The 21,200-nt window shown below is 38.7% G+C and overlaps 1 protein-coding gene across 2 annotated transcripts in view; it reads left to right on the top strand.

Annotated features, from left to right (window-relative positions):
• Positions 1-14,056, top strand: part of dmtn (dematin actin binding protein) — a 50,368-nt gene extending 36,312 nt beyond the window's left edge. The window contains exons 8-18 of one of the 2 annotated variants that reach the window (XM_034118459.1): positions 857-1,034; positions 1,803-1,847; positions 2,963-3,118; positions 3,251-3,351; positions 3,963-4,068; positions 5,113-5,171; positions 5,253-5,295; positions 6,098-6,105; positions 6,201-6,257; positions 7,050-7,130; positions 8,198-14,056. In XM_034118459.1, the coding sequence (XP_033974350.1) occupies positions 857-1,034; positions 1,803-1,847; positions 2,963-3,118; positions 3,251-3,351; positions 3,963-4,068; positions 5,113-5,171; positions 5,253-5,295; positions 6,098-6,105; positions 6,201-6,257; positions 7,050-7,130; positions 8,198-8,311 (948 nt within the window). In that variant the 3' untranslated portion in view covers positions 8,312-14,056. Of the gene's footprint in view, positions 1-856; positions 1,035-1,802; positions 1,848-2,962; positions 3,119-3,250; positions 3,352-3,962; positions 4,069-5,112; positions 5,172-5,252; positions 5,298-6,097; positions 6,106-6,194; positions 6,258-7,049; positions 7,131-8,197 lie in introns of both variants that reach the window. The other variant, XM_034118460.1, reaches the window with a different exon arrangement.
• The last annotated feature ends 7,144 nt before the right edge of the window (positions 14,057-21,200 follow it).

The following is a 21,200-nucleotide window of genomic DNA, read 5'->3' on the forward strand; positions in this document are numbered from 1 at the left end:
TACATGTGAATATTGATTTTCACACACAAACACACTCGTCCTCATTTCATTTCATTACATTGCATTTCGCTGACGTTTTTATCCAAAGCTACTTGCAATACGTGCAATAAACCACAACAAGAAAAGAGCAGTTATATTCACTTCAAAAAGACAAACCATTGTAAGTGCCAGTGCGTCAGCTTTAAAAGGGCTTAACTGATTAAGTCCTCAATATTCAGTTTTTAATTTGTAATTGAATGGCCAAGGTAAAAGCGAAACAGGTGGGTTTTTCGTTTGCAACAGAATATATGCAGACTTTCTGCTGTCCTGATATGAATAGGGAGCTCTTCCACAGTTGTGGAGCCAGGATAGCAAACAGGCGTGTTTTAGTTGAGAGAACCTGGGTCCAACAAGTGAAGGAGTAGCAAGCTGATTGGCTGATGCAGAGCAAAAGGCACATCCTAGGAAGGACAGGATGCCTTCACAGGACAGTAAGCCAGTACCAGTGTGTTGAAGCGGATTCAGGCAGCCAATGGCAGCCAGTGAAGGGAGCGGAGAAGCAGTGCAGTGTGGGAAAATGTCCTGAAGTTTGGCTGGGCACAATAGGTTTTCATCGTTTTGTATAGAAACCCTTATCCTCAGCACCGCAAGTGTAAAGATCCTTAGCGGGATTGGCCAGTAAATAGAAACTCACACACACACACACACAGACACACGCACGCACACGCACATGCACACACACACACACACACACACACACACACACACACACACACACACACACACACACACACACACACACACACACACACACACACACACACACACACACACACACACACATCTGTCTGACTCCTGTGTTCCTCTGTGTTTCCAGAAGGAGTCCAGGGAGTGGCTGGAGAACCGGTCTCCTGGATGTTCCTCCCCTTGTTCCACCATCCAGACCAGCAGTACACACAGCACACGAACACCACCAACACCAAACACGCCAAACACGCCTCACACCGTACACTCCTCTGTTGCCAAGGGCGCCCTGCAGCACTTCCACAGGCCAGGTAATGACTTTGATATCATTCATTTGATACAAACAAAACATTTGATCTCATCTTCATGCAGAAAGATCAGTGCATATATGGGCCGATACGTAACAGAAACAGAGTCTTCCTCACAGAAAGGTCCAGCAAAGAGAGCGAGCAGGTTGATGTTTACACTGTCAAATGCTGGCATTATTCTTTATTAACCAAACTTAAACTTAAAGGGGACCTATCATGCAAAATGCACCTTTGTACGTCTTTTATACATGAATATGTGTCCCCGGTGTTCCAGGGAACTCACCAAGTGTCAGAAAACACAACCCTCTCTATTTTCCTCCATACCCAAATCTCTAAAAACGGATCTGATCAAAACTGATCCAGATTTGAACACTGTCCTGACGTCAGGACGGTGGCGCTACGGCTATTGGGCCAACTCCACCAATCAGGAGGAGACAGCCACGGCCATTGCCGTTCGAAAGCGCTGGAGACGCTGTAGTACATATGCCAGGCCTGTAGGTGGTGCTGTTCTCACATAATCTGCCCTTGCAAAAACAGGGCTAAAAAAGTGCAAATTGAGCAAAATTAGGTATGGCTAAAATGCATGATCTGTTTGGTATTTTGAAAAAAAAAAAGTATAAATATGCCTTATATAGGTCCTACACTATATTATTAAAATATAGCATGATAGGTCCACTTTAAGGGATCTTTTTCAAACATTTTGCAAGAATGGCCTGATTTATTTTCCTCTTACTCGTCTCTTTCCTGTACTCCTTCTTGTCTCTCTTTCAGATAATGGCTCCAACCTCTATAAAAAGCCTCCAATCTACAAACAAGGTACTGCCATTTAAATCTACTGAAAGTGACCCCCTCAGAACTCAGTCAGTCAGAACTAAATGACCTTTGTTTATTCGACACACATTTAGCTGGTAACAAGAGATACCAGCTAAACCAGCACATGGAAAATGTATTTTTAATTTCTTCATGATTTTAACTATGAGCTTTTTAGCCAGATGTAGAAGAATAATGCAGACGCTTTACTCAAATAAAAGTACTAATACCAGACTGTAAAATAGTCCACTACCATAAAAGTACTGCATTCAAGAACATACTAGTTTGACTATATTATATAATATTACTGCTTCATTAATGTGTATGTTGCATTTGCTGCTCGCCTTTAGTTTAATCCACAGCAAAGCATCATATTATAAGATCATCATATGTTTGTTAATATGCATCATTTCCAAAAGTATGTCTTTCATTTCTGACAAATTATGAAAGTTACAATGGATATAAGAAGCGAAATGTTTCTACTTACTGTATATTTAAAAATGTGTCTAAAATACCGGGTCTAATTATAAAGTAAGAATATATCTGAGAGGCAGACCAAAGACATGATTGATGATATCATCAGCTTTAACCTGCTGTGTGTGTGTGTGTGTGTGTGTGTGTGGTGTGTGTGTGTGTGTGTGTGTGTGTGTGTGTGTGTGTGTGTCTGTCTGTCTGTCTGTCTGTCTGTCTGTCTGTCTGTCTGTCTGTCTGTCTGTCTGTCTGTCTGTCTGTCTGTCTGTCTGTGTGTGTGTCTGTCTGTCTGTCTGTCTGTCTGTCTGTGTGTTGTGTGTGTGTGTGTGTGTGTCTGTCTGTCTGTCTGTCTGTCTGTCTGTCTGTCTGTCTGTCTGTCTGTCTGTCTGTCTGTCTGTCTGTCTGTCTGTCTGTTCTGTCTGTCTGTCTGTCTGTCTGTCTGTCTGTCTGTCTGTCTGTCTGTCTGTCTGTCTGTCTGTCTGTCCTGTCTGTCTGTCTGTCTGTCTGTCTGTCTGTCTGTCTGTCTGTCTGTCTGTCTGTCTGTCTGTCTGTCTGTCTGTCTGTCTGTCTGTGTGTGTGTGTGTGTGTGTGTGTGTGTGTGTGTGTGTGTGTGTGTGTGTGTGTGTGTGTGTGTGTGTGTGTGTGTACAGAAGTGTGTGTGTCCTCTCAGCTCCCTCAGGGGAAACACATCGAGGATCTGATCATAGAGTCTTCAAAGTTTCCAGCAGCTCAGCCTCCGGACCCCAACCTGCCCTCCAAGATAGAGACCGAGTACTGGCCCTGCCCCCCCTCCGTGGCTGTTATTGGTACGACACTGAAAACTCCATGCTGTATTCCGGATATATTAAGATACATTTTTTATTTAAAAACTCTTAAAGCTTTAAAACCCTTACTGTACATGCTTCATGTACTAATCCGACCAATCACCTCTCCTCTAGAGAAAGAGTTGAGGAAGAAGGATCAGGGAGAGGAAGCAGAGGAGGAGGAGGATGATGAGGTGTGGGGACTGAGAGCGCTTCAGAAACAAGAACTCAACAAGGTACTGTACATTAGCGGTTCTGGGGGAGGGGCCCACAAGGGCCAGTGTGCTTGGACCCCCATGTGGCCCCCCTTTCAAAAGAACACATATGAGCATGACATGTGTGATAGTGTTGCAGCCAATACTGAGCTATAACCTGGGCCTAAGATAACAATAATGTTTTTTTTTTCATTAATGTAATTAAATAAATAGAAACTAAGTTACTAAAACAAATATTAAGGAATACAATAAAAACGTTTGGCTGCACAAGTCATATATTTATTACCCTAAACTGCATTTAAGTTAATGGTGAACTAATTACTAAAAATAAAATTGTAACTAAGTCATTGACACAAATTCTGTTTTCAAACAAAAAAATAATAATGGTATTTTATGTTTTTTTTGTCCGCTATGACTTTATACTGACCTGAAAAAGTTGAAATGTTGATGCTGTCTTTGTCTCACTTGTCCAGCATTAAATGTGCCCCTTTCATTCAATAACTGGCCCCAGCAAGGCCCCCCCCAGTCAAATTGGTCTAGAACCGCCATTGGTACTGTAACTTAAATAAAAGCCTTGTGGTATTTGTTCAGTCCCCTTCATTTATCAGATATATTTCTGTCTCTCTCTTTAGATTCAGTCAAACCTGGGAAAAATCATCCTCAAGGAGGAGCTGGACAAGTCTGCAACTCCTCTGAGGAGGAAAAGTCGCTCATTACCCGAAAGCAGCCAAAACACTGGTACAGCACGTAATGTTCACATTGTCCAACACTCATACAGTACACACAAATACTCTGTAGTTTATTACCCTTAGTCTGAAGAAGAAACAGCTGTGGTGACACCTAGTGGTCAGGATGACTTCAGCCAACATAGAAAAGTCTGAATTTTACTTCGTTCCAGTTACATTTTACTTCAATTAATGCAACAAAATTATTAACTTTTTCAGGTTGGTGAGGGTTAAAGTTGACTTTTATTTTGTATCTGTGTACAGCGTTTACATTTTATTTAACAACTTCATATATTGTGGTGAAATAATTACAAATATATTTTAAATTAGTTTTTTATAATAATAATAATAATAATAATAATAATAATAATAATAATAATAATAATAATAATAATAATAATAATAATAATAATAATAATAATAATAATAATAATACACTTTATTTATATAGCACCTTTCCAAAAATTGGAAAGTGCTTTCTCATAAAAATACACAAAGAGCAAGTGAAGTAAACAACAGCATCTAAACATAAAAACAGATAGAACATATCAAACAAAAACACATAGATTAATACAAAATAAAACAAACAATAACATCACATAAAAGAGTGTACATTTTAAAGTGTTCTTGGATGCTCTGAAAGTATTATTCAGTATGTAAGTATAGTCACGAAAATATATTTAAATTATTAAAATGTTTAAAATGTCCCCTGTGACAGTTACTATTATATGTAATATCATTTAATTATTATTACTCATGCTTAAATGTAAAAGCAGGATTTCACTGTTGTAGTTTATTAAGAAAATGCTTATTTTTACTATTTAAAAAAAAAATGATTGCGTTAATAAATAAATGACCCAGAGCCCACGTATTTGTTTTGTCAGAACCTTTACATTATTACTAATGACTAATATTACAAATAATGTTGTTGCTAAAGGTATTGCAGAAATTGAAAGGTTTTACATGAAAATTAAAGCCATCAAAATATTTTGAAAGCAGCCTTTGATGTTTTTAAGCTCACTTTATTGAACACATTCCATTAACCTCCCCTCTTCAGGGTCCAACGGCTCTAAGTCCGTGTATTTCCCAGCATCCTCTAAGAGCGGCCTGTCCAGGGTGAGTCCTGCTGAACACAATCGTCCAATCACAGCAAAGTGTACTGAGCACGGTGACTAACATGTTCCTGTTTGTTTTCAGCTGCAGTCAGCAGAGTTCAGCTCCTCGGAGAAAGCTCCTGCAGGTACAAAGTCACATGATCAATACACCTCAGATCAATCATATTTGTACACTTGTGTAACCTGTTTTTTAGGAAAAAATCAGCACAGCACAATTAGCATAAACTGCTGTTTGCTCTAGAATACAGTGTATTTACATGCCCTTCCAAAAAGTAGTACAATAATTAAAGGTGGGGTATATAATTTATTTCAGAAACACTTTTTGTTATATTCCATGGAATGCTCTTAACATCCCGATAGCAATGAATATATTAAATGCTTTGACAATAAATACACGACCAATCATTTTAGCCGGCCCGGGTCAGATAACTGGATGGCCTACCTGGCTGTCAGCCTTCCATCTGTGCACAAACTTATCTCGTGCCCTCATTGGTCATGTGCGCGTTCGTGTGTGTTGGAGGAGGGGCTCTGTAAGGAAGTGGCAGATTTTCTCCGGTTGTGTATTTTCAAATTCTAGCGCACTCAAGCTGGTTTCTCCAAAATTACCTACCCCACCTTTAAGTGTTATCAAATTGAATGTTTCCAAATATTCTTTTTTATTTATCATTATATTTTGTCAAATGAAGTTTGGTTTAATTTTGTTTGCATAACGCTTTATCATCATTTATAAATTGATTTATATTATTAATTATTTGTATTTATTCTATTATTACATGTGTCAGCATTAAGTTATTAGATGTTCAGAGTCTTTGTTTAATTCAACCTGCATCATACATGTTTTGGTAGCTTATGCTATATGTTTCTTATTCACATTACCTGCTAGCCTTTTTAATTGATATTTTCTTAATTTTCTCTCTCTTCCTACAGATCTTCAGGTATAGTCTGATTCATTAATCTGCACATATGTTGTAATTATTAAGACGTTTCTGTTACTGAAGGTGATCTGATCATGTGTCTGTGTTTGCTTCAGAATGGGGACTCCAGGATGGACAGAGGAAAGTCCCTCCCCAGCATGTTGGACCATAAGGTATCAGCACTGACTTTGTTAGACAGCAGTGGAAATACAAAGCAGGAAAGAATGCAAGTCTACATTTAAGAGCAAATCCAAAACACAAACATTGACAATAATACAGTCACATATTTTTAGATGATGCTCAAGCCGGCCACATGGTCTTAAAATGTGCAAATGTAATGTAGACAAGTGGGTAAATAAACTCAACTAGGTAGCATGTTTGCCAGCATGAGACTCTCTGTATATGTTCTTACATTTCTTATCACTTTTCGGTTAGATCGTTTTCTACAAAATATAAAATGATCAAACTGAAAAAAACGTCTATTTACTTTTTCTAAGTATCTTTGGCAAACCAAACTACATTTCTTCCTAACTTCTTCCTGTGCGAAGTGTTGAGACACTAACGTTCCCCAATGGGATGTAACAGAGGAAACAGTGTGCCTGTTACTGTTATAATCCACAAAACACCTTTTCTTTTATCCTATTTAAATTCAGTAGGCAAAGAATCCAGTGTTGTTAAAGTTAAAAAAATTGTAGTTATAATATCATTCACTCTAATGTTTTTTTTATGCTAATCAAACTAAATAAGTAATTTAGGCAACCCGGTATCACGGCAAGACGTGAACATGTGACGATTTACCATGCTGGGAGACGTGAAGATGTCACAATTTCGTCCCTTCAAACGTGACAGTTACACGTCTCCCAGCATGGTAAATCGTCACATGTTCACGTCTTGCCGTGATTGGTTGGTTGGTTGGTTGGTTGGTTTGTTGGTTGGTTGGTTTGTTGACTGCTTGATCTTTTCAGATTTGCCCCTATGAGATGCTGGTGGTGACCCACAGAGGGCGGAGCAAAATGCCCCCCGGTGTTGACAGAACCAGGCTGGAGGTAAAACTGTCAGCTTTACTTCAAAGTGTTAAATATCATATCATGTCATATCCGCCACTTGTACAATCTTATCTTGGTAAACAGTGTTCATTCCTTCAGGTTTCTGGATAAAATAGAGAAGTATTTCATGGTGGCTGGGCAGGGAGGCTGTGGCTCAGTGGGTAGTGTGCTGGACTTCGAATCAGGGGGTAGCAAGTTCGAGTCCCACTGCAGTCAGCATGTCATTGTGTCCCTGGGCAAGACACTTCACCCCAAATTGCGCCTGTGGGGATTGTCCACAGTACTGAATGTATGTAAGTCGCTTTGGATAAAAGCGTCTAACAAATGACATGTAATGTAATGGTGTTTGCAGCCCGTTGAATCATTGGATGTTCCCTCTCCCATGATGATCCATGTTTCCACTCCATCCTTTTGTTAAAGCCCACACATATGGCCTAAATCCCCCGAATACCCCTCTCACATAAACTTAATTCCAACCAACACACCACCGACATCTTCAAAAGGAGCAACAAAGATTATCCGTCATCCGTAAATTCAAAGGACTTTACGTTTCCCCCCCTCTTCTCCTACAACTGTACCAAAGCATTATCCCACCCTTCCTCATGTACTGCTCCTCCTGCTTTTTCAATATGCTCACTGTCACCAACCGGACCAAACTCCTAGCATCACCAACACTGATGCCTGGATAATTGGACTCCCTGCACCCACCCTCAAAATACTTAACAACAGGGCCATCTCACGCATTGCAACAATAGAATCACACACCCACTTATTCAGTACCTCGCCCCACTGCCATCCGGGTGTACAGTAGGTACAGAAGATTGAAATGTAAAAGGACTCGCTTTGAAAAAAGCTTGATTCCTGCAGCCATTAGTGCCTTAAATAACAGGCGTCGCTGCAATGTGTGCCGCTATATGTTGTTGTCTGTTATTGTTGTTGTAATTGTATGTATATTGTGTATGTGTACAGTGCTGTGAAAATCTATTTCCCCCTGGGGACAATACATCTAATCTAATCTAATCTAATCCCTCTGTATCGCTGCCTCTCTCTTTGTCCCTCTCCTGCAGAGACACCTCTCTCAGGAGGAGTTCTTCAGTGTTTTCGGGATGACCATCGAGGAGTTCGACCGCCTCTCTCTGTGGAAGAGGAACAACCTTAAGAAGAAATTCTGTCTCTTCTGACGCCGCTGGGACCGCGTCTCCCACAATGCCCCTGCTCTTCTGGATCACTGCAGGATCCTGGAACAACTCAGACTCATTATTATCAGCACTGCTTCAACCACCACCACCACGACCATCACCACCACCATCACAGTCAGACCTGTCAGTTAGACGTCAGGTTTGATCACAGTGAAGGTTTGAATGAAAACACAGTGGCTTTAGATTCCTGCTGCACACATGAACTGTTTTAAAGCAGAGCTGCAGATTCCTGTATCATAAGCTTCTAGATGTCTGTGGAAATGTGTTAATAACAAAACTGCAGAGCGAGCACAGGTCAGGTTTAAATGTGGAAGCACAGAGCAGGTTGTGATGCTAGTTTTGGAAGGTTATACTCAAACTGAGAGCAGAGCCAACACCAGTGGGTCTGACCTACAAATGAAAAGCCCAGTCCCCTCCGCATTCTTAAGCAGATGTTGGAACAAAATGAATTGAATTTCAGAAAGCAATCTGTAGATTTACTTCTGTAGGCAAATTGATTCCTTGCTAATCTGTTAGCGCTGAACAAGATGCATCGTGATTTGCAGTAACAAGATCGATTTTCTCTAGTAAGCTACGGAGCTTCCTTGCTAGCTAGCTAATGATAGCTTTGCAAGCTACTTTGCTAGCTAATTACCGTTAGCTTTGCAAGCTATTTTGTCTATCTAACACCACTTGGTGTGTTAGTAACTAGCTTGTTAACAAATTAGCTCAGCAGCTAGCATCTCTGCAAGAATGTCTTCTAGGAGTATGCGTTATTTAAAGCCCTTTATCATGATATATATCATTTTAAATATTAAAATATCTACATTTGTTATGATATATCTTTAATCAGTAACATCAAGAAAGGTTTAACGGATAAAATAGTTAGACTGAAATGTGTTTTAAGCTAATCTGGCAAAGAAAATATGTGACAGGTAAAAAAATATCAAGATGTTAAAGTAGCAGTAGGCAATCTTTCAAACGTTTCATCCCTCCCCAACCTCTCTGAGTTGTGATGCTGCCGCTGTCACGGCCCGTCCACACGGCGGTGTGCGTTGAAGCTTCAACTTTGAATGGGGTGACGTCACACTTTGCCGAACTGCATTGTGGGAGCGTCGCTTCGCTTTGCTCGCATTGCTCGCTTCAAAAGTTGAGCAATGTTCAACTTAGGAAGCTTTGACGGAAGCGCCAGCCAATCAAATCATATGCCAGTACAAGCTCTAGCCAATCAAACCGCGTGCTTGTGTGTCCAGGGCGGGAGATTCATGTGATTGGTTGTTGGTCGAGTTTCAGACACGCCCGCCGGCAAGCTTCAACGCACGCCGCCGTGTGGACGCTGAGTAAGTCTGTCCTCCGCTTCAACCAGAACAACTAGTAAGCTTTATGCAAATGATGCGAGAAGATGGCCATAATATGCAAACAAACTTTGATATCATCTAGCGACTTCTGGATCTAATACTAGCAGCTTCTTTCAACAGTTTGTGCCATAACTGGAGCCTTAAATTGGAGGAGATGGTACCCGGGAGATAGATATGCGATAGGGAAACAAAATCAAATGGTCTCCTTATTGTCTATTGCTACTTTAATGCTTACTAATGTATTTTGAATATTGCCATGTCCTGCTAACCTTTTTATACAGCAAAATCTTTGACATAAGACACATTTATATAATTATATTGTCCAACCCTAATCTCACTAAGCTTCAACAGTTTGTTTCAAATGTTTGAAGACGTGGTATTCTGGGAGTCTCTGTATTATGAAAGGATGTAACAGAGACGGAGGGGCTTCTTCTATTCAATCTGACAGAGATCTTCATTTCTATCAGACAAGCACATATTTTATTATCAAGCTTCTTGCTTCAGTCAGGCTTAAAAAGAAACATTCCTATAAACTCTGATTCAGGTCTCAACACAGATCTATATGAATAGAGCTGTCAGTGATAGTTCAAAATTATATATTTCTATTGACTTAGCCATCTATGATGTCATAATGACAGGATTTTTTTCCCAGCACCAAAAAAGAAAAATAGGAGACATTTTGATCACAGTCAGATTTGTAAGCTACACATCCTGAGGACATTAACTTACCACTAAATATATGTATTTGACTGATTTATTGATTTGTTATAGGCATATTATTTTCTTCCTCTGAGTCCAGGTCAGAAATGAAAAGCTAGTTGTGTTTTCCTTGTGCTTTACCTTACAACTTCAAGATGTTATTAAAATAATATGTCATTATGAACACACCTGAACACAGTCGCAAGATGTTAGAAACACAAAGGAGCACAGGAAATGTTACATCAAACACAAACCTGAAATTGAATAAAAACATGACCACAATTTAAGTAATTGATACAAAATTCCCACTTCTAAAAGAAAGGACAGCTACAATAATAATGTCATTTTATACATTAAAACAAATCTGTCTAGTTTAATTCAATGACCTAACATTGGGCCTACAATTCTCAGAAGCAGCATTGCTAACAAGCAGGTATATTGTTTACCATCTTGATTTAGCACGTTCTAACATTAGCTTTTTAGCAGTAAAACAACGTTAAACCTTATTCCTTATATTTTAAAAAACACCATGATTGGAAGAAGTACTCAGGTATTTCCTGTGAGTAAAAGTATTACAAGAATATTAAGGGTAAAATATTTATGTGTACATGTAAAAGTCCTGCATTCAAAGTTGTAATCAAATAAAAGTACAAAAAGCATTAGCATCAATGCTACCTAAATGCCAAAAGTACTCATTATGTATTACAGTATGGCCCATTTCAATGATTTTATTATAATTATAAATGAATAATCTTAAAATTGTAAAGTTGGCACTCATTTTAATTACATGATGCTTCATCATCATTTATTAATTAATTAATATTTCTATTAATAAACTAAATCTGCACATTTCATAGTAACTAATGCAATACAATCATGTAGTTGAGTTAAAAGTATAGAGGAGCATAATGTGAAAATACAGTGAAGTAAAGTACATTTTAAGTATAATGAGTAAATATGTATGACGTACTATACTACACTTAGTTACCTTCCACAACTGAAAAACACAAACTACTGGGATGTTCTGGTGTTCATATCCTTTGTCGTCCATATTATTTTAAAGTGTCTATCAGGGATTCAAAAATGGTCCAGACTTTTATGAAAGGTTTTATTACTAAACTTGAATATTTGATATGTATATCAGGGTGGAGCAGCATTCCCTCTCAAAGTTCAGCTCCCATTGGCTGTGATCAAACTGTCTCCTGCTTGTCTTTTGTTCTTAGTACAGCAAAAGCCACTGCCCTGTTTTACCTCAGTACACGCACACAGAGATAGAAAAATTCACTTTTTGCAGTGTAGAGGAACCAGAGACTCAGAGCGCTGTGGCAGCAACTCTGTCTCTATACGGCTCTGGTTTGTCCAATAAACAGGTTATAGGCATTAAGTGTTGCTTAGTGACCAAATGAAGTGCAGCTATTTTCTAGTAATACATAGAGAAGTGGCATGTTTGTTATTCAAAATCGAAATGAAAATGTAAAAAAGTGAATTATATCAACACATGAATGTTGAGAAACGAAGAGAAGACGAAGGAAGGACCCATTTGGGAAGGTTCCCAAACCAAAGGACAGAGGCATGATGGGAAATAACTGAAGAACATTTTTCTCCTCAACTTCAAAGTGAACTGAACATCTTCATTATGTACACATGGACACTTCTTAAGCAAACATATATATATATATATATTATATATATATATATATATATATATATATATATATATATATATTTAGAAAGTAATATATTCATTAGCATCATATCTGATCTTCACAAACATGGATAAATTGTCTTCTTTAGCACAAAATGTCACAGCAACACAGCTGTTGATTTAAAATGGAAATATTGATCTGAACAGACCATTTTAAAGTTGGAATGTATTGCATTTAATCTTTTAGAAAAGGAAATTAAAAGAGAGAGGTTGGTACACTGACTGTAAACAAATGAGACGTTCCTTAAGCTCCATTACACCCTCCATATATAATCCCAAATCCTTGCCAGTCTTTCAGTGAGGTAGATCAGGTTTGTGTGAGACATGTTGAAAAGATGGTACTGTAGGCCATGTTTTTAAGTTTCCAGCAAAATTCTGCTTTCTTTGGTCACGTTTACAAGAAAGTAACATCTGGAGTTGATGCATTGTGTTTTAAAATGTATACATTACTGGCCATCTTAAATGAAAACTTTTAATTATAGCTACCTTTCTTAAAAACATCTAGTGGTAGAGCTGGTGGAGAAGAAAAGTTGGATGTTTCTCGTAAATGTATGACTTAGATCTTGGACATTCTGATAGTTTTCTCCACATATAACCACACTCTACCAGCTCTCTAAGCCTATTATTTTATATTTTTACAATATCCATACAGATGAGAGCAGCATTACGTCACTGCTTGGCAAAATAACGGCCTCGCTCACTTTCTGATGAAATCAAGTGGAACATTTTTTGTTTTATCATGCTTAGAAGCTGCTGTATCTTGTAATGCACGTCAAACAACAAAAAGATCCAGAGTTCCGATTTTTTTTTATTTGACTTAGAAAAAGGGAAGATAGAAGAAAAGATCTGTGGCATCATCCACAGAGAGGACAGGGATCATAATCAGTGGAACCCGAATTTAAATGTAACTAAATATATCATCGACCTCCGATGACATTGTTTCGTTTTTTCCTGACTGACCATCGTAATTGGACTTTTTGATGTCATTAGTGAAAAACCGCAAAATCTGTATTTACCGCCAGCCAATCGCAGCAAATGTCGTCACCCAAAAGGGGGCATGGCCTTGGCGTAGAGGGGATGTACCCAGATGCTCTCATCTATTCAGTGTCGTAGTTCTCAGGTGTTTACAGTCATGGTATCGTCTCTGTATTCATGTGAGTTACTAAAGGAGAAACGAGACTCGCAGCACATTTAAAAATCATATTTCAGCATCTCAGACCTGTGTGAGGATTACGGACTGTTCTTCACTCTCACTGCAAACGGCAGAATCACCTCCGCAAAATCCCGCATCACACCCCTCCACGTCTGCCTCGCACACGCTTCCTGTATCTGTTGAAAAAAAAAAAAATGGGAAAAAAAACTGGATGAAGATTTGTGAGATGGAGTGAGCGAGCATCGGTCACTTTACGCTGATGATTTCCTTTATTACTTTTCTTTTTCACTGAGGATTTATGCTTTGTTCTGATTGGTTGTGTGTAGTTAGAAACAGGAAGCTGGTTGCTGTGACTAACACCATGATGACACAAAGATTGTTTCATGATTATTTTGGTTTTTGTTGTACATTTCAAATTGTTTTTCTTTTCTTTTCTTATTTAATTAGGCTGTTTTAACATGCAGGGCGACTTCAGTGGAGGCATGCCACCATCAACGTACCAGATATTCTAACTGCTGCATGCATCATTTCATGATGATGATGTCATTTTGATTTAACCTTTAATTAAATAGATGTATATAACAGCACTTGCAGGTAGAAGCACCCTGGTTCAGGTTTTACTGTCTAAACTCTCTGAAGTTTATGACTCTGAGGTCAAACTGAGGTCAGAGGTCGTTGATTGTGACTCGCCTGTCAGAAGCCGCCCTGCTGCTGTACATATATATAATTATTGTTGTTGTTGTTTTCATATCATGCTGGTGATGTAACAGATGAATGGTGATGTGAGTGATTAACATGAGTTACAATAAAGACAATTTCTATTTGCTTGAGGACACTGAGTTCACATTTCTGTAAGCAATATGTATCATATCATAAGTGACATGGGGATTGAGCCAAAATTAAGTACAGTGTGTTATTGACATCTACGTTTGTTGGCATTGGTGAAAGAAGTATTTAGATCCCTAAAGGGGCCGTAATATTATTTTTGTGTTTTCCCTTTCCTGTAGTGTGTTATATAGGTTTTAGTGCATGTAAATGGTCTGCAAAGGCTACAATCCCAAAGTTCCCTCCAGAGGGAGTTTCTCTCCCACACACTCCCCCCCTGCCTGAAATGCCTTCATTAGACTCCTTTGTTTACTTCCGTAACATAGTGACATCACTATGTAACACTTGCGCGTCTATTGGCTAGCTCTCCAACACATTGTATGTAATTGGCTACGGGGAGGGACATTTCGGACACATCTTTAAGCAGTTAACCAATCACAACAGAGCCGGCCAGCTCACCAATCAGAGCAGACTGGGCTCTGGTTTCAGACAGAGGGTGAAAAGAGGTGCTGCAACCCAGGCAGTATGAGAAAAATAAAGAGCTTTTTGAACATTAAAGCATGGAGACATGTCACAGGAGAGACATTACAATTGCCGTCAGACCTAATGCCAATGAAAACCTAAAGATGTTTCAGAGTCAGGGCCGCCCCTCCCTACACGCAGATCACGCAGACTGAGTGGGGCCTCATCTTGCTGAGGGGGCCTCATCTTATGCGCAAGTGTGGCGCAATTATGTTGAGTAATTCCCCCCCCCCCCCCCGCGATACATGAGTGACGACTTGTGGGGGCCTCATGAGACACCTTGTCGTGTGGCCACAAGTTGACCAGGGGCAGCCCTGTTCAGAGTGAAAGATGTGTCTTCTTTCAGAGAGCAGTGAGTGTTGGTCCGCCCTCTCTCTCCTCCCTCGTGATGTCACTGAGAGGCAGGACTGGGTCTGTAGAGCTCAAACATCTTCACACAGAGCAGAAACAGAGCGAGGGAGTGCACTGAGGAGGAAACCTTTCTGTCTCTCTTTCCCTTCTTTGTTTCATGCTGTGAACTCGAGCAGGGAAATGAGTCTGAAGAACAGCAGCCACTGAGACAGAGACATGGACAAACAGAAAGGTACTGTGGCCACTTTATTACAATGCAAATGTACGTGTGTTTTACATGGGAAACCCTTTAGATTCACATTATTGGTTAAAATATAATAATAATGATGATAATATTATTATTAATAATAATAATAACATTTTAGAGTATAAAGTATATGAAATCAAACTGAGAAGGAAATAACAATATAATATGTAAATTGTAAAATGTGTACTTCTTCTTAGTTCATAGTTTTCATATATTTCTATCTATAATGTTCTTACCTTAATGTGTAAGTTATTTATTTATTTAGGTCTATCTATTTCCGCTTTATAATCAGTATATCAAATAAATACGTAAAAACTCTATAATGTTGTCATGTATTTGTCGACATTTAATACGAAGAGATACTGTACATTATATTATAAATGAATCATATATTTATAAATATATGGCTGATGAAAATGTCTGGAATAGATTTCCGGCCTATTTAAGTTTATTTGTTAATATATGAACGGACAAAACAGAGAGAGACATTTTGGCATTAACTACATCAATGAAAACGTGTATCAACTTAGAACTATTATAAAGTTTTAAATGTAGCATTTAGACATGTTTTAATTCTGATTTAATCAAATAGATTGTGTGAGTTGATACCCAATCTGAAAGGGCTTGGCTTGAGAACCATAGGGCCGCCGGTTCCCAGAACAGACGGAGAGTGGACCGGTACCTTGAGATGTGCCAGTTCACCTCCTGGGCACTGCCGAGGTGCACTTGAGCAAGGCACCACAACCCCCACTGTTCCCTGGGCGCTGTATGATACCTACTGACGGCTCTTGAGTTAAATGCAGAGACTAAATGTCACTGCACTGAAAAAACTGAAACCTTGACTTCAATTAAATGTATTATGTCAACAGATTTCACAGTTAGTTGAAAGCAATAATATTGTATTTTTGATTTAAACCTAATATTATTGCTTTCAACTAACCTAATACAGTTATGTGACATTTTCATGTTACATTTAATTAAAGTCAATGTTTCAGTTTTTTCATTGTGAGTGTCGTGCTCATCAATACGGATATTGTGCACTGAAACGTTGACTTTAATTAAATGTATTGTGTCGATTTCACATAACTTTATTAGGTTAGCTGAAAGCAATAATAATCAGTTTAAACACAAAATATTAGGTTCAACTTATTATTATTAACTATACGTTACAGTTTTTTCAGTGTCGGTGAAAAATACAAAATAATAGGCATTTAGATCTGTGTGGTTATTTCGAGAAAACAATTACAATGTCCAAGATCTGATACATACATTTACAAGAAATAAATCTAAATAACTGAGGGGGTTTTTTGTACAGTCTTCCTCCAACTTTTCTTCTCCACCAGCTCCATTTTTTTGTAACAAGACCACTTGATTATTTTTGATAAAGGTAGCTAAAGGACGCGTGTGTAAAACAGGACACATTTGAATCCTCCATTTCCATATATTTCCATCTAAAATGACAAAATATCTAAATTGGTCCAAAGTGTGGTATGGTGGTGGTATGCTAACTACAGCAGCTCAACAATGGGGAACACCCGTCTGTGCTCCTCCATCCTCCTTCATCATCCTCACTTCCTCCCTGCTGCCCTCAGGAGACAGCACTAATAGACTGTTTAGACTCAGACCCACAATTTAGCCTCTGACTGACTCCTGCAGTTACTTTTAGTTGAATGACTTCCTGTGCTTACTATGAGGATTATTGCAGTTTATTCCAACTTGGGTCTGATTCGGTAGTATGGTCTGTCCTTATTCAGCCTGATTTGATTTGGGATAGGTTTGAAATGAATCTAATAGAATGATCATACTTTCATCATGTTTTCTACACGGTTGTCCATCGTTTCGCTTTGGCTGAAGCTCTTTAAATCCCCTGGCCTGGTGTCTTCTTCTTCTGCATGGTGTAGTTGTGACTAAAGAATCAGCATATTATATCATATTCACACACAAACAAGCATTCATTCATGTTTCATTTGTTATACTTTGGGGAAATCCGGCGGTACCTTTGAATAATGACATGGTGGTCAAGTTGAGATCTGTGAACTCCACATCAGATGATCGTGAAGCGTCACATTCAACAGCCATTCAGCAGGCTTGAAAGGAGCTATTCTTTGTTTTACTCTAACCTTACACAAGGTTACAATAATCATATGCTGATTCTTGGTTACTGCTGTATTTTCTATACTACTGCTGGTAGTAAGTCTTGGGGTTTTAGAACTGCTACAGTTTCTCTCGTACTGCAGCGCAGGACAACCCAGCAGCTCAGTAATGTCAACGTTTCTGAACTCCTGTTTTTCTATTTTTACCAACCAGAGGATGAAAGAGAAAGCTGCTCCACACCCCGCAACACAAACAAACTCTTTTTTTAAACTTTTTCACTTCAGCCAGTTTCAGGATCAGCTCTGTTGGCCACACACAAATCTGATCTTGAAACTTTGATTCTAAAATTACTTAAAGGTCCCATGTCATGCTTTTCCGGTTATTACCCGTCCCCTTGTGTGTTCTGTAGCTTCTGCATGTAAACGGTCTGCAGAGTCACAAACCCTCAAAGTACACCCTGTAGCGAGTAAAACTCTAACACAGAAAAGACCTGTCTATGCTGCCCCAGAACGCCTCGTTGGAGATTTCTCATTTTCCATTGTTTGCTTCCTGGGTTCTGTGACATGTGATCACCCAAATCAACAACAAATGACAGGATTGGCCCAAATGGACCAATCCGCGGAGGACCTCACACACCAGGATCCCTTGGCTAACTAACAGGGAGTCCCATTGACTTGCATAGAGCTCCCTGAACGCTGGTAATAGACGAGTTGGGATGGCGGAGAAATGCTCTCCGCAGACCCATTCTCACAGCGTTATAAACCTTTTTCTTACTCAATATCAAGCCACACTTATTGTTTTTACTTCGGCTGTGAGTGTTTGTGTGTGCTCAGGATGAGTTTCGCTTGTTCTCGCTGTATCGCTGATAGCGCACTGGGCTCACAGGAGGGGGGGGGGGGCAGGAGTTCCAACAAGCCGTGTAGGACAGAGAGTGAATACACATACTATACAGAGATGCTGTATGAGAAACCAATGTGAGTTTGGAAAATTGCACAATATAAATCTATTCTAGTAGACCTCAACAATGGAATTATGATCAGTAGAAATGGCCATGACATGGGCCCTTTACTTAACACTTAAAACATTAATATCCGGATTATCCAGAATAATATATTTCGTATTTTTAAATACAAGTATCTTAAACAAAATACAGTATGTCATAGTTATACCAATAGTAAGAGGAGAAATGTGCTTCTTGTTATTTGGGAAAACTAAACTTGTATTCGTTCTTGGAATGAAATACTTTCTGTGTATATTATTTATTGGCAAAGGCAGGTTGAACAAACTTTGTGTGTGTGTTTGTTTGTCAATTCGTTTGTTAGAACATCAGTTAGTTGGTTAATTTGTATGTCAGCTCTTAGTTATTACTTTATTTGTTAGTCTTTTCATTAATACAGTCAATATAAACTGAAACATTGACTTTAATTAAATGTATTACTGTATGTCAACACATTTCACATAACTGCATTAGGTGAGCTGAAAGCAATCATTTAACGTTTAATTTGTATTAGGTTCAGCTTAATATTGCTTTCCACTAACCTAATACAGTTATGTGAAATCTGTTGACATGAAACATTTAATCAAAGTGAACGTTTCAGTTTGTTCAGTGTGAGAGGCCGATGCATTCTTAATCATGAGTTGTTTCTGGTTGCTGATTATTTTGATATTGTTTATTTGTTGTGTGCTTTTGAATTTTTTTTCACCAAAACAGCATTATCTAACTTTCATTCAAATCGGCAGTGACTGTTATTCACTGTATGTGCCTGCGTGCATGTGTATGCATGTGTGAGTTCTGCAGCATCAAAGCCAGAGACAGGAAGTGATGTTGATGGTCAGATAAGCAGCGCTCAGAAACACAAACTCTTTATTCCTTCACTTTTGTCTTCCTACGGTCTTTCTGTTGTTGTTGTGGATGATGTCTTGTTGCTGTGCTGTTGCTGGTGTGTTGTGGGTGTGTTGTAGGTGTGTGAGGTATGTGCAGCTCCGTGTTTAAAACAGCAGCGGGCTGATAAGCAGATCTGTCGGATCCTTAAATCAGCAGAGAGACGTTAATCAGAAACCTTTAACCCCTGTCTCCCACTCACTCAGAGGGTGAATGGACTAACTCTGTCCCTCTGAATGGAGCTCAAACACAAAAGCTTCTGTTTTCTCTCTGCATATTTTACATTTCCTAATCCTATTGATGATAATTCAGGCTTTGCCAAACCTTTCAGATTCATTCACTACAGTTAGATTTTTGACAACAAAACAGAAATCATTATTAAACTTTGCAAACCGTAAAGATGCTCACATTCTCAGGGGTTACAACTGGATCTGATTTATGTGAATCATTTACTATGGAAGAAAGTTATATAGTTGATCAACATTTAAACATTTATTGTCTTTAATAAAGTTATATTTCAGAGGTCCCTAAGGCCCTGTGTCCATACAGCTTTGTGAATTCACATATCACAACTTTAAAAGACATAAGCTTCGCCCCTTGCCTTTTATGTATTCATTTGGTCTACTTTATATACTGGTTTGACTTGTTTTTCACCATTAACACCAACTGGAAGATGCTTGCTCTCACACTTTGAATGGATGGGCTTGTCACCACTCAAAGAGAGCCATAGAGTGAGGTGAATGATCTGCAGAGATAAAAGTGCAACACTCAACAGCAGCAACACTTGGTGTCAGCCCGCTCAAACAAACGGCCTTTTCTGTCTGTTTCTTGATAGTTTCTTTCAGAAAGACACGGCCAAAAACAAGCTTCGCCTCCACCTTCTACATTGACGTCACTGCCGCTCATCTATTAAGGTGAAATATTGTCAAAGTCCTAAGAGGCCACACAAAAATGGCGAAGGTCAAACAAAAATGACACGTTTTTTGATGTGAAACAATGGGCATTCTCATTGAAAAGAAAGTGCTCAGAAAAAAGCGCTATGTAGTAGTAGTTGGAGTTGCTGTAAACAGGTTTAGAGGTCTTTCAGGAGGAAGGAGGTTCCAGAGATCAATGACATAAACTTCCTGCTCATTAAGGAAGTTCTGGGGTCTTTACAATGATATTTTTCTTTCATATGGTTCTAGTGGATCTCAAGTGGGATTGGTCAATGAGAAGTTTCTAAGATGTGTAAGTTGCGTAGCAGTCCTTGATTGATGAGTATCTGGTCCCATAAGCAGTTCTAATGGTCACGGAGGCAGTACGGCAGGGGTGTCAAACTCAAGGCCCGGGGGCCAAATCCGGCCCGTGACTTCATTTTATGTGGCCCACAAGAGCTTGCAAAGAATATAATATGTTTACTATACGGTTACGTGCCGCTTTACAGAAGCACATGTCCCACAATGCATCTCAAATTTGAAATTTTTCTCAGAATTTGACTTTTATTCTTCAAAATATTTTTATTTTCTTAGAATTAGCCTTTTTCTCAGAATCTGACTTTTGTTTCAAAATGTTACTTTTTTTCAAAATTTCATTTCTTTTTTTTTCTTTTGACTTTTTTTCCAGAATTTGGCTTTTCTTTTTAAATCATTTTGTGACATTCTCACTGAAAGGACTTGCAATTGTTTTCCCTAGACTTCTGCTTTCAGACGTAGTTAATGATGAAGTTATTACCCTATCCAATAATAATCCAATGCAGAGGCAAAAATGTGATATAATACATTATTTTATATATATTAAATATTTATATATGTATTTTATATAGTCTTATATATAAAACTGGCCCTTTGAGAGCAACCATGATGCTAATGTGGCCCGAGTTGAAATTGAGTTTGACACCCCTGCAGTACAGGTTCTGCAAGTAATACAGTACGTGTTTACAGTACGAATACCAGTAGATATGTTCAACGGATAAACATAGATGTCTTTAAGGTTTCACATTATTCACTGCCGACAACCTTTATAAATGATCGTACAGTTAGCTTGAGTTCTTAAATGATGTAGAACAATGAGTAACTAA

Source organism: Trematomus bernacchii, unplaced genomic scaffold (genome assembly GCF_902827165.1).
Source record: "Trematomus bernacchii unplaced genomic scaffold, fTreBer1.1, whole genome shotgun sequence".
NCBI lineage: Eukaryota > Metazoa > Chordata > Actinopteri > Perciformes > Nototheniidae > Trematomus > Trematomus bernacchii.